Source organism: Phyllobates terribilis, unplaced genomic scaffold (genome assembly GCF_046119375.1).
Source record: "Phyllobates terribilis strain yellow unplaced genomic scaffold, ASM4611937v1 Scaffold_1__5_contigs__length_1240528914, whole genome shotgun sequence".
Taxonomy (NCBI): Eukaryota; Metazoa; Chordata; class Amphibia; order Anura; family Dendrobatidae; genus Phyllobates; species Phyllobates terribilis.
Genome location: NW_027362761.1, coordinates 1,012,524,180 through 1,012,537,727, shown reverse-complemented (window position 1 = coordinate 1,012,537,727; position 13,548 = coordinate 1,012,524,180). Strand labels below are relative to the sequence as shown.

At 42.5% G+C, this 13,548-nt stretch overlaps 1 protein-coding gene across 5 annotated transcripts in view; it reads left to right on the top strand.

The window, feature by feature from the left end:
• Positions 1 to 13,548, top strand: part of PALLD (palladin, cytoskeletal associated protein) — a 542,838-nt gene that overhangs the window by 500,474 nt on the left and 28,816 nt on the right. For all 5 annotated transcript variants that reach the window (XM_073644159.1, XM_073644168.1, XM_073644184.1 and 2 more), the window contains 3 exons: positions 3,824 to 3,973; positions 8,270 to 8,367; positions 9,215 to 9,347. In XM_073644159.1, coding sequence (XP_073500260.1) covers positions 3,824 to 3,973; positions 8,270 to 8,367; positions 9,215 to 9,347 — 381 coding nt within the window. The remainder of the gene's footprint in view (positions 1 to 3,823; positions 3,974 to 8,269; positions 8,368 to 9,214; positions 9,348 to 13,548) is intronic.

Genomic DNA, 13,548 nt, shown 5'->3' with positions numbered 1-13,548 from the left:
TCTATCAAGCAGCCTCTCGTATACATTATATATCTATCTATAGATATGGTTTTGATTTAAAGGGTGTTAAACCCGAGGAGGTTTAGGGAAGGTGTAGGAAGTTATTTTACAGTGTGTGCTTTTTTTATTGTAGTGTTATCTGTGTACCAGATGCACTACGCAATATGACCTTCTGGAAATGACAGTGCATACAGGCTTGGACAGCGAGTGGTACATCCTCAGTGGCCAGAACATGATTTATAACACTGTATTTAAGTGGCTTGTCCAGTTTTATAGAAAATTGTCCTCCAGGCTGGATCTACTTTAATATAACACACCAAGCAGCACTTGCCTACCGAAACACCGCCTGTAAGCTGTTCCACAGAGGTTTTTGTTGATAGGACTATAGCGAAAATGTCCCAACAACAGCACGTGACCGCTGCAACCAATCGCTGGGCTCAGTAGTCATCAAGCTTTGTGATTGGCTACAATGGTGTCATCTGTAGGTAAGTGCTGCTTGTCTTATAATGAGGACGACTGTCGGACTGTCCGAGAGTCGGACTGGAATAGTTGGAGGGCCGGATGTTGCCTGCTGGCTGCAGTTTGCCGAGATCTGCCATAGGCCATTTTACTTGGAGTTATGTCTATGTGACTATTTTATTCTGTACTGATATTTTATTTGTGCAGTCAGTTTTTTTTATTTGGAGCTTTTATTTAGTGAGAGGACATCAGAGCGCATTGTCAGCTTACCTGGAAATATTAATAGATTAATTACAGAGAGGAATGCATATCTAACATGTCCAGGATTTTCCCCAGACAATAAATGCAGTGTACACTCACGTACCACAGATGAATACCTCAATGCCTGGAAGTATGTACCACAACAAAAGCGAACCTGTCGCATACACCCAGGAACTAATACGAAGTATTGCATTATTTGGCTAACAGACAAAACTTAACAATAAGCCCAACTTTATAGAAATGAAGGATTCAATTTGTTTTCTACCAGGAAAAATTTGTACATTTTAATTATATTTTTCTGTAGGATTAGTTTTGGTAATTTGCAGTCCATGTTGTATTTGGAAGACATATTGGCCATACTCCTTAATAAATGTTTAATGTTCCATCCTAGAATAGCAGTGCAGTCGGCTGTGTGCGAGAAAAAGACGCCCATTATTGAGTCCTCACAGACTTTTTTACTTGCAGTGAATGGGATCTTTCTTCTCCTCTCTCCACATTACACTTCAGAAACTTGAGATCAATGAAAGTCATAAAGGGATATTTCTTATCCTTGGGAAAATTATTAGGGTTGGCGGATTGCAGCATTAGTACACTTTACAGACACAGCAACAGTATCGTAGCAACCTGTTTATTAGACAATACGCCGCACATTCCAGCAGTAAACGATTAGCATCCACGCAGGGTTCGGACATGTCTGATGTGGCTTAAAGAAGCCTAATGAAAGCGTTTTTTAAGCATATAAAAAGGCCGGTATATAATTAATGTGATTACATACATCCCCACTTTTACATCATCTCATATTAAATCTGAGAAACTATGTAAATACCTTGTAAAAACAGCCGTAATTCTGTGCCATTGCCGGCTACAGCCCATGTGATTCCCCTCCTTAGACTGTGTTCACACGACGTGGCCATAAGGATTTATTTTACAGATTCGTTTTGGTGCAGTTTTCTGAAATTGTTGCAAAATCCTTGCAATTGTGGCGGCAGTATGTAGATAAAACCTCTTTTAAGCTGATTACACTAGCTCCAATCTTGTCCATTGGCATTCCCCAATAAAGTGATTAGTGATTGAGGTGCAATACCGGGTTCGGCCATAGCCAATACTGGCGCTGTTTGTCCAGAAGAGAAAGATCATTTAGTTTGTGCAGAATTGATTAAGGGTTGTCTCCTCGCAGTTTATGCATCATTTTGCAGCTACTTCTAGAATCCACTTTTTTTTTAGGGGAAACCAATGCCAGACAGACATTTCCAGAGCGGTAGAGTTTACATTTCCCCGACGTCCCGTCCTCTCTTCCTTGTCAGCCTAGTAACCATCAGAGCTGCACAGGATGCCGGATCCAGAAGTGAAGATTGCCAAGTTGGGCTGCTTTAAATGACTGGACTGGACAGTCGGCCAGGACGGCACAAATCTTTTTGCTCATTTCTACAGAGCTGATATTTGTTATGGCTAATAAACTGGGTCCTGTACAGGAAACCCTCTGTTACAACACCCATATATGCTAATAGGGCATCGATTATAAATAATAATCCAATTGTTGCTAGGTCTGTAGATCTGTAAAGGTCTTGGTTACAGTCTGTCAGAAGTTTAGAAATGCAGATACTTCGATAGCAGGAAATCTGTTTCTACCAGGACAAAACCAGACATCAGACTGGCCACTCGTTATACCGGCAGGAGGAAGAAGAGGAATTGAAGTGTGAGATCAAAAGACTTTATCTCACAAGTAAGACTGTGAGACTGTTGTACATTTTCATGGTTTTCCCTTGATGGTATGTGAGCACAGGGAGAATAATTGATCTTCAGAAAGTAACCTTCAGCAGAGTACACATGAAGCCAGTATATATGAAACGACCACATGATCAATATAAGAACTATAATTTATTTTAATGCAGTTCAGTTCCCGCATAACTACAGCATTTTTATAACAATTCTGAAAGCGACTCTTAAAGGGAATCTCTCAGCAGGGTTTTGCTACCTCATCTGAGAGCAGCATGATGAAGAGGCAGAGACCCTGATTCCAGCCATGTATCATTTACTGGGCTGCTTGCTGCAGTTTTGACAAAATCACTGTTTTCTCTTCTGCAGATCTTCCAGCTCGCTGAATGCTGAGCTCTTTATATTCCTTCCCCTACCACTGATTGGTCGCTTTCTGTGTACGCTGTGCATAGGCACAAAGCTGACAATCAGTGATGAGGTGGGATTATATAGCGCTCATGAATATGGAGGATCACCTCACTGCGGGTTTACTAGTCCTTTAGTGATAATTTCCTGCTGATAAAACAGTGATTTTACCACAAGTTCAGCAAGTAGCCCAGTAAGTGCCACATGGTATCTGTCTCCACATTATACTGCTCTCCAATTAGGTAGCAAAAACCTGGTGACAGATTCTCTCTAACAACAAAGGAAGAGACCTTTATGTTTGCTACAAGCTATTACTGGTGTCCTGATGTTGTAAAGCTTGGAACGTCCTGTACACCAAGCACAATGCGTGAGCGCTGTTCTCATCCAGCCAGGGGCCTGGAAGGTACAGCTAAGTACGGACGATGCCGGATTTATTGTGCTTTCATCTGCGTCCAATTACATGATTCATCGTCTTTATAAAGCAACAGTAGTAGGACATGACCAGCAGGATGGAAACTTCTGGTACTCCTTATCAATGCTGCTGTCACACCTATGCTTCAAGGCTTTTTTATATAACCTGGAGAATATCTTTGTCGATATCTACAGACTGGACTGGCATCTGTCACCTCCATATCGTAACGCCTTGTAGACCAGGTTCTGCCCCCATTAAATAATGTCAGGAGACCCAATAATCTAGATGGTGAGCACTCTCTGGCATTGGGTGGAATGCATCATGTGCCCACTAATTGAGGAGGTCTTGTAACCTTTAGAGATTATCATTCTTGGCAGTGCTTAAATCCATTATTCTTTATGTTTAAAATAGCTTTTGGATCCCTTCGCTCATTTGTTTGATATGTCTGACAATAAAGGAGTAAATGAGCAGCTGCCACACCTCCAGCTGCCATGTCTGTGTATGCTGGCACTGATACCCGCCTTTTGCCCTCCAGTGACAAGCTCACACTTCTATTCTCTGCATCCACAGATCTATTGGTTCAAAGATGGTAAACAAATCTCAAAAAGAAGTGAACACTACAGGATCCAGAGAGAACCTGATGGGACCTGCTCCCTTCATACGTCCGCCTCCTCCCTGGATGATGACGGAAACTATACCATCATGGCTGCCAACCCACAGGTATGGTTACCAGTCACATCTCACATTCAGACATGAACTCATCTTCATCAATTGCCAATGTAACCGCAGCAAGTCATAGCTTCCACCTAGGGGTGTGGTTGCTGATGTTTGTTTCATACATTGTGTGTAACGTCATTCTAGCAGGTGATTGCCCGATACCCAGTATACTAATGGGGTTGATGATTTGCATTCTCTCATTAGGGATAAACTTTAGCATGAATTAATTAGTTATGCTTTTTTTTATTCTCAAATGATACTTATGTGGACGTCTAAAGAGATTCCGTTACCAGGTCAAAACTAGCCAGCTTTTGCTCCTATGTTATTCCCGCTGCTCCCCTGAATATTCCACTTTTTTATTCTTTCAAATCTGCCATACAGTTCCAAAGATATGGAAGTTATTATTTAGTGCTAAGTTTTATGGTCTTTACCAAAGGGGGGCCGCTCACAGAATTTTCTGGGGACTTGTCTTTAGGCCGCTCTGCATAATTACTGTGTGAGCTACACCCACTTAGTAAAGACTATAAAAATAAGCTCTAAAAAAAAGCCAATATCCTTTGATTTAAAGAAGTAAAAAACGACTACTGAGGGGAGAAGCAGGAATCAAATTAGAGCACAAAGTGGCCACATTGATCTGGTGACAGGTCCTGTTTAAGTATAATTTGCAATGATAAAGTAGTAGTTTTACCTTTAATAAATACATCTTGATCAGTCCCTTGTTAAAGAGGTTGTCCAGGACTTTCCGGTAAATACTCTGTGGAGTCAATAATATAGGTCATTATCTGGGACATTTATTATTGTTGCTTATGGGGCCAAGAACTTTCAGGCAGGTAATTGCTAGCTATCTGCCTGCAGCTGTCTCAGAGCGGACACAGACCCTCCTGCTGGCGATTCAGGAGCTTCTGCTGACGTCGTGTTGGCAGAACAGCTGCTTCTCTTCCGCTCTGCTCTCTTGTCTCTGACAATGTCATGCTGATTGGCAGCCGTATTCTCGCTGGAAAACTTCGGGGACCCAACTGTCAATCAGCAGGATGCCTGCAGTGACGCCCCATCGACAGAGCAGACTGACGGTGCTGCTCTTGAGAGGTGAAATGAAGCTGGCGAATTGCCAGTTGAGCTGTCAGAGATCGCCCCCCCATGCAGAACAGGCGGGTAGTTGGTAACTACCTGCCTGTTAGTTCTTAGCCCCATACACAAAAATACTTCAGGCTTATGCTGGAGATACTGTATTGAGCAGACAGCAGATGGCGCTGTATTGTGACCGTTCTCTTGCTGTGATCCTTCATGTTGTGATCATGAATATAATAGTTGCCCAAGTGAAACCGTTAATTCTCCTATAATCTGAGTGCTGAATGAGTCTGCTGAAATCTGCAACACATACTTCCTTCCATGTCCCAGACATGTGCATGCTCAGTTCACCTGAGTGTGCATGTGTTATTAGCAGAAAGAGTTGGAAACTTATTTCCAGCGAAAACAAAGGAATGTGTGTGTTGCTATCCAACATATTAACCATCAGGTGACAGCCATGACACTCCCATACACATTAGATGTTTGGTCAGTCCTGCCAAAAATTGGTGGGTTCAGGCATCGTTAGTATAATGTGTATGAGCGCCTTAACAGAAAAATAAGAAGCACATAATAGCAGAAATGATACAGTAATTAGCTTTATGCTATTGTTACAACGTAGTGGAAGGAGTAATCCCCCATGCTGGCCCTGAATCAGTATCGTACGTATATTGGTATCTATAGGGCCTGGATGCTGTGAATGTGCAGTCTGATTCTGCTCTTACATTCTTTCTTCTTCGTCTTCTGGAACACTTGAATGTGAATCCCAAATCTTGGACTCACATTTACTTAAGCTCTTAAGGCCCCGTCACACTTAGCGACGCTGCAACGATCCCGACAACGATACGACGTGTCAGGGATCGTTGCTGCATCGCTATGTGGTCGCTGGTGAGCTGTCAAACAGGCAGGCTCACCAACGATCAGGGGAGCAACGACATCGTGGAAAGAATCTTTCCACGATGTCCTGCTCCTGGTTACCAGCCTGCTGAAGCAGGAGCAGGCTGGTAACTATGGTAAACATCGGGTTACTAGGGGCACATGCGCTCCTAGTAACCCGTTGTTTATCATGGTTACCACTCTGCTATGGTGAGCGGGAGGTTACCGCTCACTTTAGCAGGCTCGTAACCATAATAAACAACGGGTTACTAGGTGTGGTGTGCCCCTAGTAACCCGATGTTTACCATAGTTACCAGCCTGATCGCTGCTCCCGCTGGTCACACACAGCGATGTGTGCTGACCAGCGGGAGGGCAACGACCAAAAAATGGTCCAGGACACTTTGCAGCGATCAGCGACCTCACAGCAGGGGCCTGATCGTTGCAAAGTGTCACAGATAGCGACATCGCTGGTGAGGTCGCTGTTACGTCACCAAAACCGCGACACAGCAACGATCTCGCTAGCGATCTCGCTATGTGAGACGGGGGCTTTAGTCACAGACTTCCTTAACAAAAATCTAAAAGAAATGATTCCTCTGTGACATAAGACTGCAGAGAAGAGAGATGGGAACATATTCTTACAGATCAGCTGAAGTGAAATCTGTGCCTGCTTAGTCCGTACGAGACACAAAAAGGATTATATGCTGAGGAAATAAACTCTGGTCATTGCCGCAGAAGAGAATCCAAACATGAGATCTGTGTTGTGTTTCCGATGCTGCTAGGTTACAGTCCTGGCGGTCCGGAGGTCTGCTGCTTTTTTTTCCACTTTTATTTCAAGGATTTAAGAGGGGTCAACTCAAGTTGACCTATTTTGGTTTCTCCGGCACTAGGGACCGTCTCTGCCTCCGAGATCTAAAAATCATGCGGTTCTTACAGTGCAGAATGTGCAGCGATATCTGTATTATATAATCTGACTTGTGTATACAATAATGGGTGTATAAGATCCTTGCTCCTTACCTTTCTTACCTATAGATGACCACACCTGCAGCATGTTACTGTATATAGGCAGTCCATATTCCTTACTAGAGCAATGCTTCTAGAAATGAAAGACCAGAAGAATGAGTACTTGTACAAAATGAATAAAATTGGACTGGAATAGAGAATGCTTTAAAGCTGCACTAAGATTTATGCTTTCCGTTGTGTTAACATCTGCCCTGTCATAGATTTAATTATATTTAAAAGGAAGAAAAACAGAAACCAGCCATAGTAGGTCATGGTAGCTGGTGCCATGCAGCCTCTGTGCGTTTTGGATTACATATTTTTTCTTGTAAAAATAACATACCGACGTATCATGTCATTGTCAGTCTATGGCAGTATGTTTGGCATCATAAATCTGCCATTTTATATGGATTATTGCTGATCAGTTCATCAAGAACATGCAATCTCTATGGAGGCAGACGAGCATAGTAATGATCATTTGCCCCGTAATGATTGTACATGCAGATGTCCGCTGCATGTAAATGGAAGTGTAATGAGCAAGGAGCGACATCCATACTGATCAGGGCGCATTGTGGGCAGAGTGCCTGCACACGTAGAGGGGCTTTAACTCTCCTGGTACATAGTAAGCCTATTATGTGACTGATTTTTTATCAGGTCTGAATGCTGCAGTGTATCCCAGATGTGATTATACTATGACGGGACAACATGTCTTATTCTACATATATGGAGCGAAAGAGGCACCCTTTGTGTAATACGCCGCCCCATGTGGTACCCCCGTTTATTCATCAGGCCATGCAGCCAGGAGACAATGGGTGTACAGGGCAGTCTGACAAGGAGATTCTCCAGCTTGTAAGAAAAGTCAACGATGGTGTTCAATTCTTAAAGAGAACCTGTTACGTTGTATAAGCAGTCCGATCTGTGGACAGCAGGATATGGTGAAGGAGAAGCCGAGCAGGATGATGTATAGGGTTGTGGGAAAAGATTCAGTGAAGCTAGTGGCGGTCTTACTAGTGACTGACAGCTATCTCTCCATGCACAGTCATACCTGTCAGTCACTGATCAAACCACCCACTGGACTCATGCACATGCGACTCAAATGAATAAAATTCAAGTTTTACTGAAACTTTTTACGCAAAAATGTAAATCAACCTGATCAGCTCCTCCGGCTCCATAACATCCTACCTGCAGATCAGATACCATTTTCAACATGACAGGTTCCCTTTTATCCTTTGTCCACATTTCTCTAGTTGTTGAAGAGACATTGTCTTATCTAGGACTGCATTCAAGTTTTACTTTATCTTTTTTTTGTCCATAGAATATTTTTTTTCCAGCAGATTATAAATTAGTTTCTCCTATTTACAGGGCAGAGTAAGCTGCACTGGGAGGCTGATGGTGCAGGCTGTGAACCAGAGAGGAAGGAGTACCCCCCGCACACCCACATCTCAGCCCCACGTTAGAAGGTATATTTTATATGAAACCTGTTGCTGCAAATAATAAGGATACACAATACATATAAATATACTATTTTTTTTTACTGTCTAAATTGCACATCCATGCCAATTATAAAGCCTTAAGCCCCCCCATACACATTAGACTAAAGTTAGCCGATCCTGCCAATATTGGCCGACAATCTAATGCTTATGGGGGCTCATGACTCTCCCCAACAGATGAGAAGGATCTGGCTTGCTGAATTTCAGTGGCTGAACCTTCTGTTCTCCTGGACCCAGCCCTCATAGAGAAGGCTGGAACGCTCGTCTAGCATTCATGTGTATGCCGGAGTGTGGAGAGATGGTGGTTGGCCAAACGATCATTCGCCAGTCTACTATCTTCTGCAAATGTAGGAGAGGGCTTAGAACTGTGAGCAGTTCCCATTATCAGACATTAGCTCTAGGAACCCGGACTCGGTTTTCCCTTGCTGCCCTGCAATTCCAAAACCTTTATTTTAACTTGCCAGAATATGTTAGAAGATGTAAAATGAATGACTGATTGGACAACTTTATTTGCATGGAATATTAGAACTTTCTCTTAGTATTTACGATCAGATTTTTCCGCTATGTTATACAGCATTAGACATTACTCACGCATGATGTGTAGACGCTGCACGTGGTATAGATCACCAATTATTTATATGGTGTCTTACCACAAGACTTTGAAACAATATCCTGGAATATTTTTATGCATACTCAGAGACTTTTGGCCACCCGGCATTTCTGGCTGATTGCATCATTGTCTAGTTACTTGGATTGTAAATGCACATTTCTGTGGAAGGAAACAATTTAACTTTTTTTAATTTATTTTTTATTTTAGACCCCGGTCTCGGTCAAGAGATAGCGGTGATGAAAACGAACCAATCCAAGAGAGATTTTTCCGTCCTCATTTCTTGCAGGCTCCTGGAGATCTCATTGTCCAAGAAGGAAAGCTTTGTAGGATGGATTGTAAGGTAATGAGTCACTCGCACTACCCTAGCACCAGGGCTGTGGAGTTGGAGCCCATTTTGGTGCAGTTGGTATAAAATGGACCAACTCCAACTCCTAAAATATATAATAAATTGGGTACAGTAGTTCAATGCAGTTTGTGAGGAATATTTTTTCATAAGAATTTGGGAAAGTTATGAAATGTCCTATAAATGTCTGTCCTATTCCTGATCTAAGGGTCTAGACTTTTAGCTGAGATGAATCTGTGCTACAGTAAATTTATCACTTAAACCTGAGCCGTGTATGAGGGAGTCGGAGGTTTGGCTTACTGACTCCACAGCCCTGCCTAGTACTGCTGAGCATTACCCAGAGTCTGAAAGCCAATGCTGTTCTCCTTAGAAATGTAAATCATTTGTTAAAAGGCATAGGAAAATATATCATAGTAGACATTAATAGAAATTGTATCCAATATGCAGACGTTTAAATGAAGGATGAGCAAAAGGTTTTACAAAACCCTTGTCCAGCAGCCATTTAGTCTGTGGCCACCGGACCAGAGCACTACGAACCTCCTACTATGTGCTGCACTCCAGGACACTTGTGACCAGTTTGTCCCCGTGCGTTGCAATGTAATGATGCTGCAGGGCCTACAAATTAGAAAAGGGGGCTGCAATGCAAGATTTACAGTGGATTACTGATGTGGCCGCTGAACCAGGGTCCTGTAAATCATTTTGCTCAACACAAATTATAATACTTTTAGCAGATTCTGTGTTCTTACATGACACCTGTAGCATGTAACACAATTTAACATTGATATTTTGTCTTAGATGAAATTATCTGTCATATTAATTACATGAACCAAATAGAAAAAAATGAGCCTGCACACCTATTATTGAGTGCAATGTGTAGGTGCATATTCACACTGTGGCTATTAAGACTATGTGCCCACGATGCAGAAATGAAGCAGAAAATTTCTGCAGCATTTCTGCATCTCCCTGGCAGAAAAAACGCATGCAGATTGTACATGCGTTTTTCCTGCAGAATACATGTGGATCCACATGCGGATTCACATGCGTTTCCGCATGCAGATTGACAAGCGCTTTCCAGGCGATAGCATCACTTGGAAAGTGCTTGACAACTAGGTCACACTATATAAATCCATGCAACCGGCATGGATTTATATAGTGTCACCGTAAAACAATGCTTAAAATAAAGCTATACTCACCCCCGAGGCCCCGGTGTGGCTGCAGCGCTCGTTCCTGTCTGGTTCCCGGCTGCCGGCATATCGCGAGACACAGCGGTGAAGGGCCTGCGGTCACATGACTGTGACGTCACCGAAGGTCCTTCAGCGATGCCGGCATGCAGAGAGAAGCCGTCGGAAAGGTGAATCTAAACTTTATTTGTTATTTTATTCTTTTTTTCACAGGTAGAATGGTACCCAGGTCTGGATGAGAGTCTCCTCTCCTCCAGAACTGGGTACCATCCGCACATTGAAACGCATATTATCCGCGTGTACAAATGTACAGACACAGATTCTATGCGTCTCAATGCAAGTCAATGGCGGCGCTTCCGCAAAATTAATGAACATGCTGCGGATTTATGAGCGCTGCAGAAACGCTGCGGAAAAATCCGCAGCATGTGCATTGACATTGCGGAATGCCATTGGGGACCATGGGGTGCGGATTACCAAGCGTTTTTGATGCGTTTCCGCTGCGGAAATTCCGCATGAAAAACGCATCGTGGGCACGCAGCCTAACAGACAGAACCTAGAAAAAAAAACAATGAGCAAATACCTTGCAGAAAGTAAATAGTAATAGTACATGTAAATAACATTGGGTACTTAGTTGTGACTATCTTGATCAAAAAAACATAAAAGCCATCCCACCATGAATTAGAAACCATATTAATGGGTACACCTTGTTGCAGTGGGATGGCTTTTAGGCTTAATAGTGTTAACTAAGTACCCCATTTTATTTATATGTACTACTACTATTTACTTACTGCAGTTTTTACTAATATTGTTTTTATATTAATCACATAAGCAGCACAAGTTACAATACTGATCAATAGTTTGGACACATCTGTTCATGCAATGGAATGTACACATTGTTGATTCAGACTGAAGGCAGCAAAACCAGGAAGGAGCACATACGGAAAGAAAGAGTAAAGAAACAAGTAACATAAACCAGAATATGTTTTAAACTTTAGATTTTTCAAAGTACTCACAATTTACTCTGAGAGTTTTACACCCATTTGGTATTCTCTCAAGCAGCTCCATTAGGTAGTTACCTGGAATGGCTTTCCATTAGTTTTGAATGAGTTCCCATAGGTGCTGAGCACTTGTTGGCTCCTTTGCCTTCACTTTTTGGTCCAACCCATCCCAAACCATCTCAATTGGGATGATGTCGGGTGATTGTGGAGGTCATATTATTTGACACAGTTCTCCACCCCCTTCTTTTTTGGTCACATAGGTGTTATATAGAATAGAGGTGTGTTTTGGTTATAGTCCTTTTGCAACACAAATGATGGTCCCAAAAAATGCAAACCAGATGGGCGGCATGTTCTTGCAGAATGCTGTGGTAGCCATGCTGAGTAAAAGTGTCTTAAATTTGGAATAAAGCAAGTCTCTTCAAATAAGTCTTTTCTTCATGTTTGTGGTTCTCAGTATGGGCTTCTTTGCATCAATTCAAACATTAAGGCCTGCTTCTTGCCGTCTCCTCTCTCAGTTGATGTTCAGATGTGTCGGCTACTTGATGTCTATGCATTGTTTATGAGGGCTCTTATCTGAGGTATTGTCAGTTTTCGGTTTTTGAAGCTGCCTACTCTGATGAACCTACTCCCTGAAGCAGAGGTAATTCCTGGTCTGCCTTTCCTGGGGTGGTTCTAAGGCCACAGCCCCACTATCAGTATTTGGTCAGTATTTTTTCTCAGGAGTGGGAGCCAAAACCAGGAGTGGGTGATAAATGCAGAATTGGTGACTTGCTTCTATTATACCTTTTCTCTGATTGTTCCTCACCTGGTTTTGGCTCCCACTCCTGAGAAAAAATACTGACCGAATACTGACCAAATACTGATAGTGGGGCCTTGGCCTAAGACTCAGTTTCATCATAGCAATTGATGATTTTCATGGCTGCACCTGAGGATACCTTCAAGGTTATAGCAATTTTCTGAACTGGCTGACCATCATCTCTAATGATGCACTGATATGTCTCTTTACTTAGTTGAGTGCTTCTTGCTATATTCTGGCTTAGAACATTTGTGGAATATGGCTCAGCACTGTATGGAGCTGTGTATCAACTTTGCCTCTGCAATAGACACCTGATGGTCACAAATGCTTTCTGGCGATTCCACAAATGAACTTTTGATGAGACATGCCTGTTTACTAGACGCCATTTCAGGTGGCTACCTTATGAAACTGCTTGAAAAATACCAAAGGTTTGTAAAGCAGTCATCATAGTGTAAAGGGGGGTACTTTGAGGAATCTAAGGTGTATCACATATTCTGATTTGTTTTATACATGTTTCTTTACTCCCTGTTTGCGTATGTGTTCCTTCATGATGTACATTCCAATAAGTAGAAGAAGAAACATTATCTGAACAGGTGTGTCCAAACTTTTGAACGGCACTGTATATGACCACTGTAACATCTCCAGAACCCTCAAGTATTAATGCACACCTATGGCATTATAGGAGTCCCATAGGGGCTGTCTCATGAAGACAACCTGTTTACTCGCTCTGTTTGGTCATACAAACCTCCTAAAGGGGTGTCATACACGCGGGACCTCCACCATGAGCCCGGAGAATGGCTCTGTAGGATTGCTCTTATTCTGGTGGACTATGTAACGCGAGGACAGCCATTTATTTAAATAACTGCCCTATAATACTTCATGGCTGTTGGCAGACTTTTACCAACCCTTTTAACATCTAAGCATATATTTCTCTGGTGGTCTTGACTTGGACATGTATTCCAGGGTCAGCCATTATTATACCTGTACACCCTTCAGCTTATTACTGTATATACAGACTCTCCGTTCTAGTTGAGCTGAAGCAATGTGCATTCATGTGTTTCCCAACTGCAGTGTGCACAATCGGTGACTATTACTTGCCGGCAAACTAAACCAGTACCGATTGCACATGTCATCAGATGGTTCAAAGCAGTTCATACCATGTAGCAGGACTTTAGAAAGTTAAGCATTGGGGGAATGCAATTTAGAGATTATTGGCACATGTG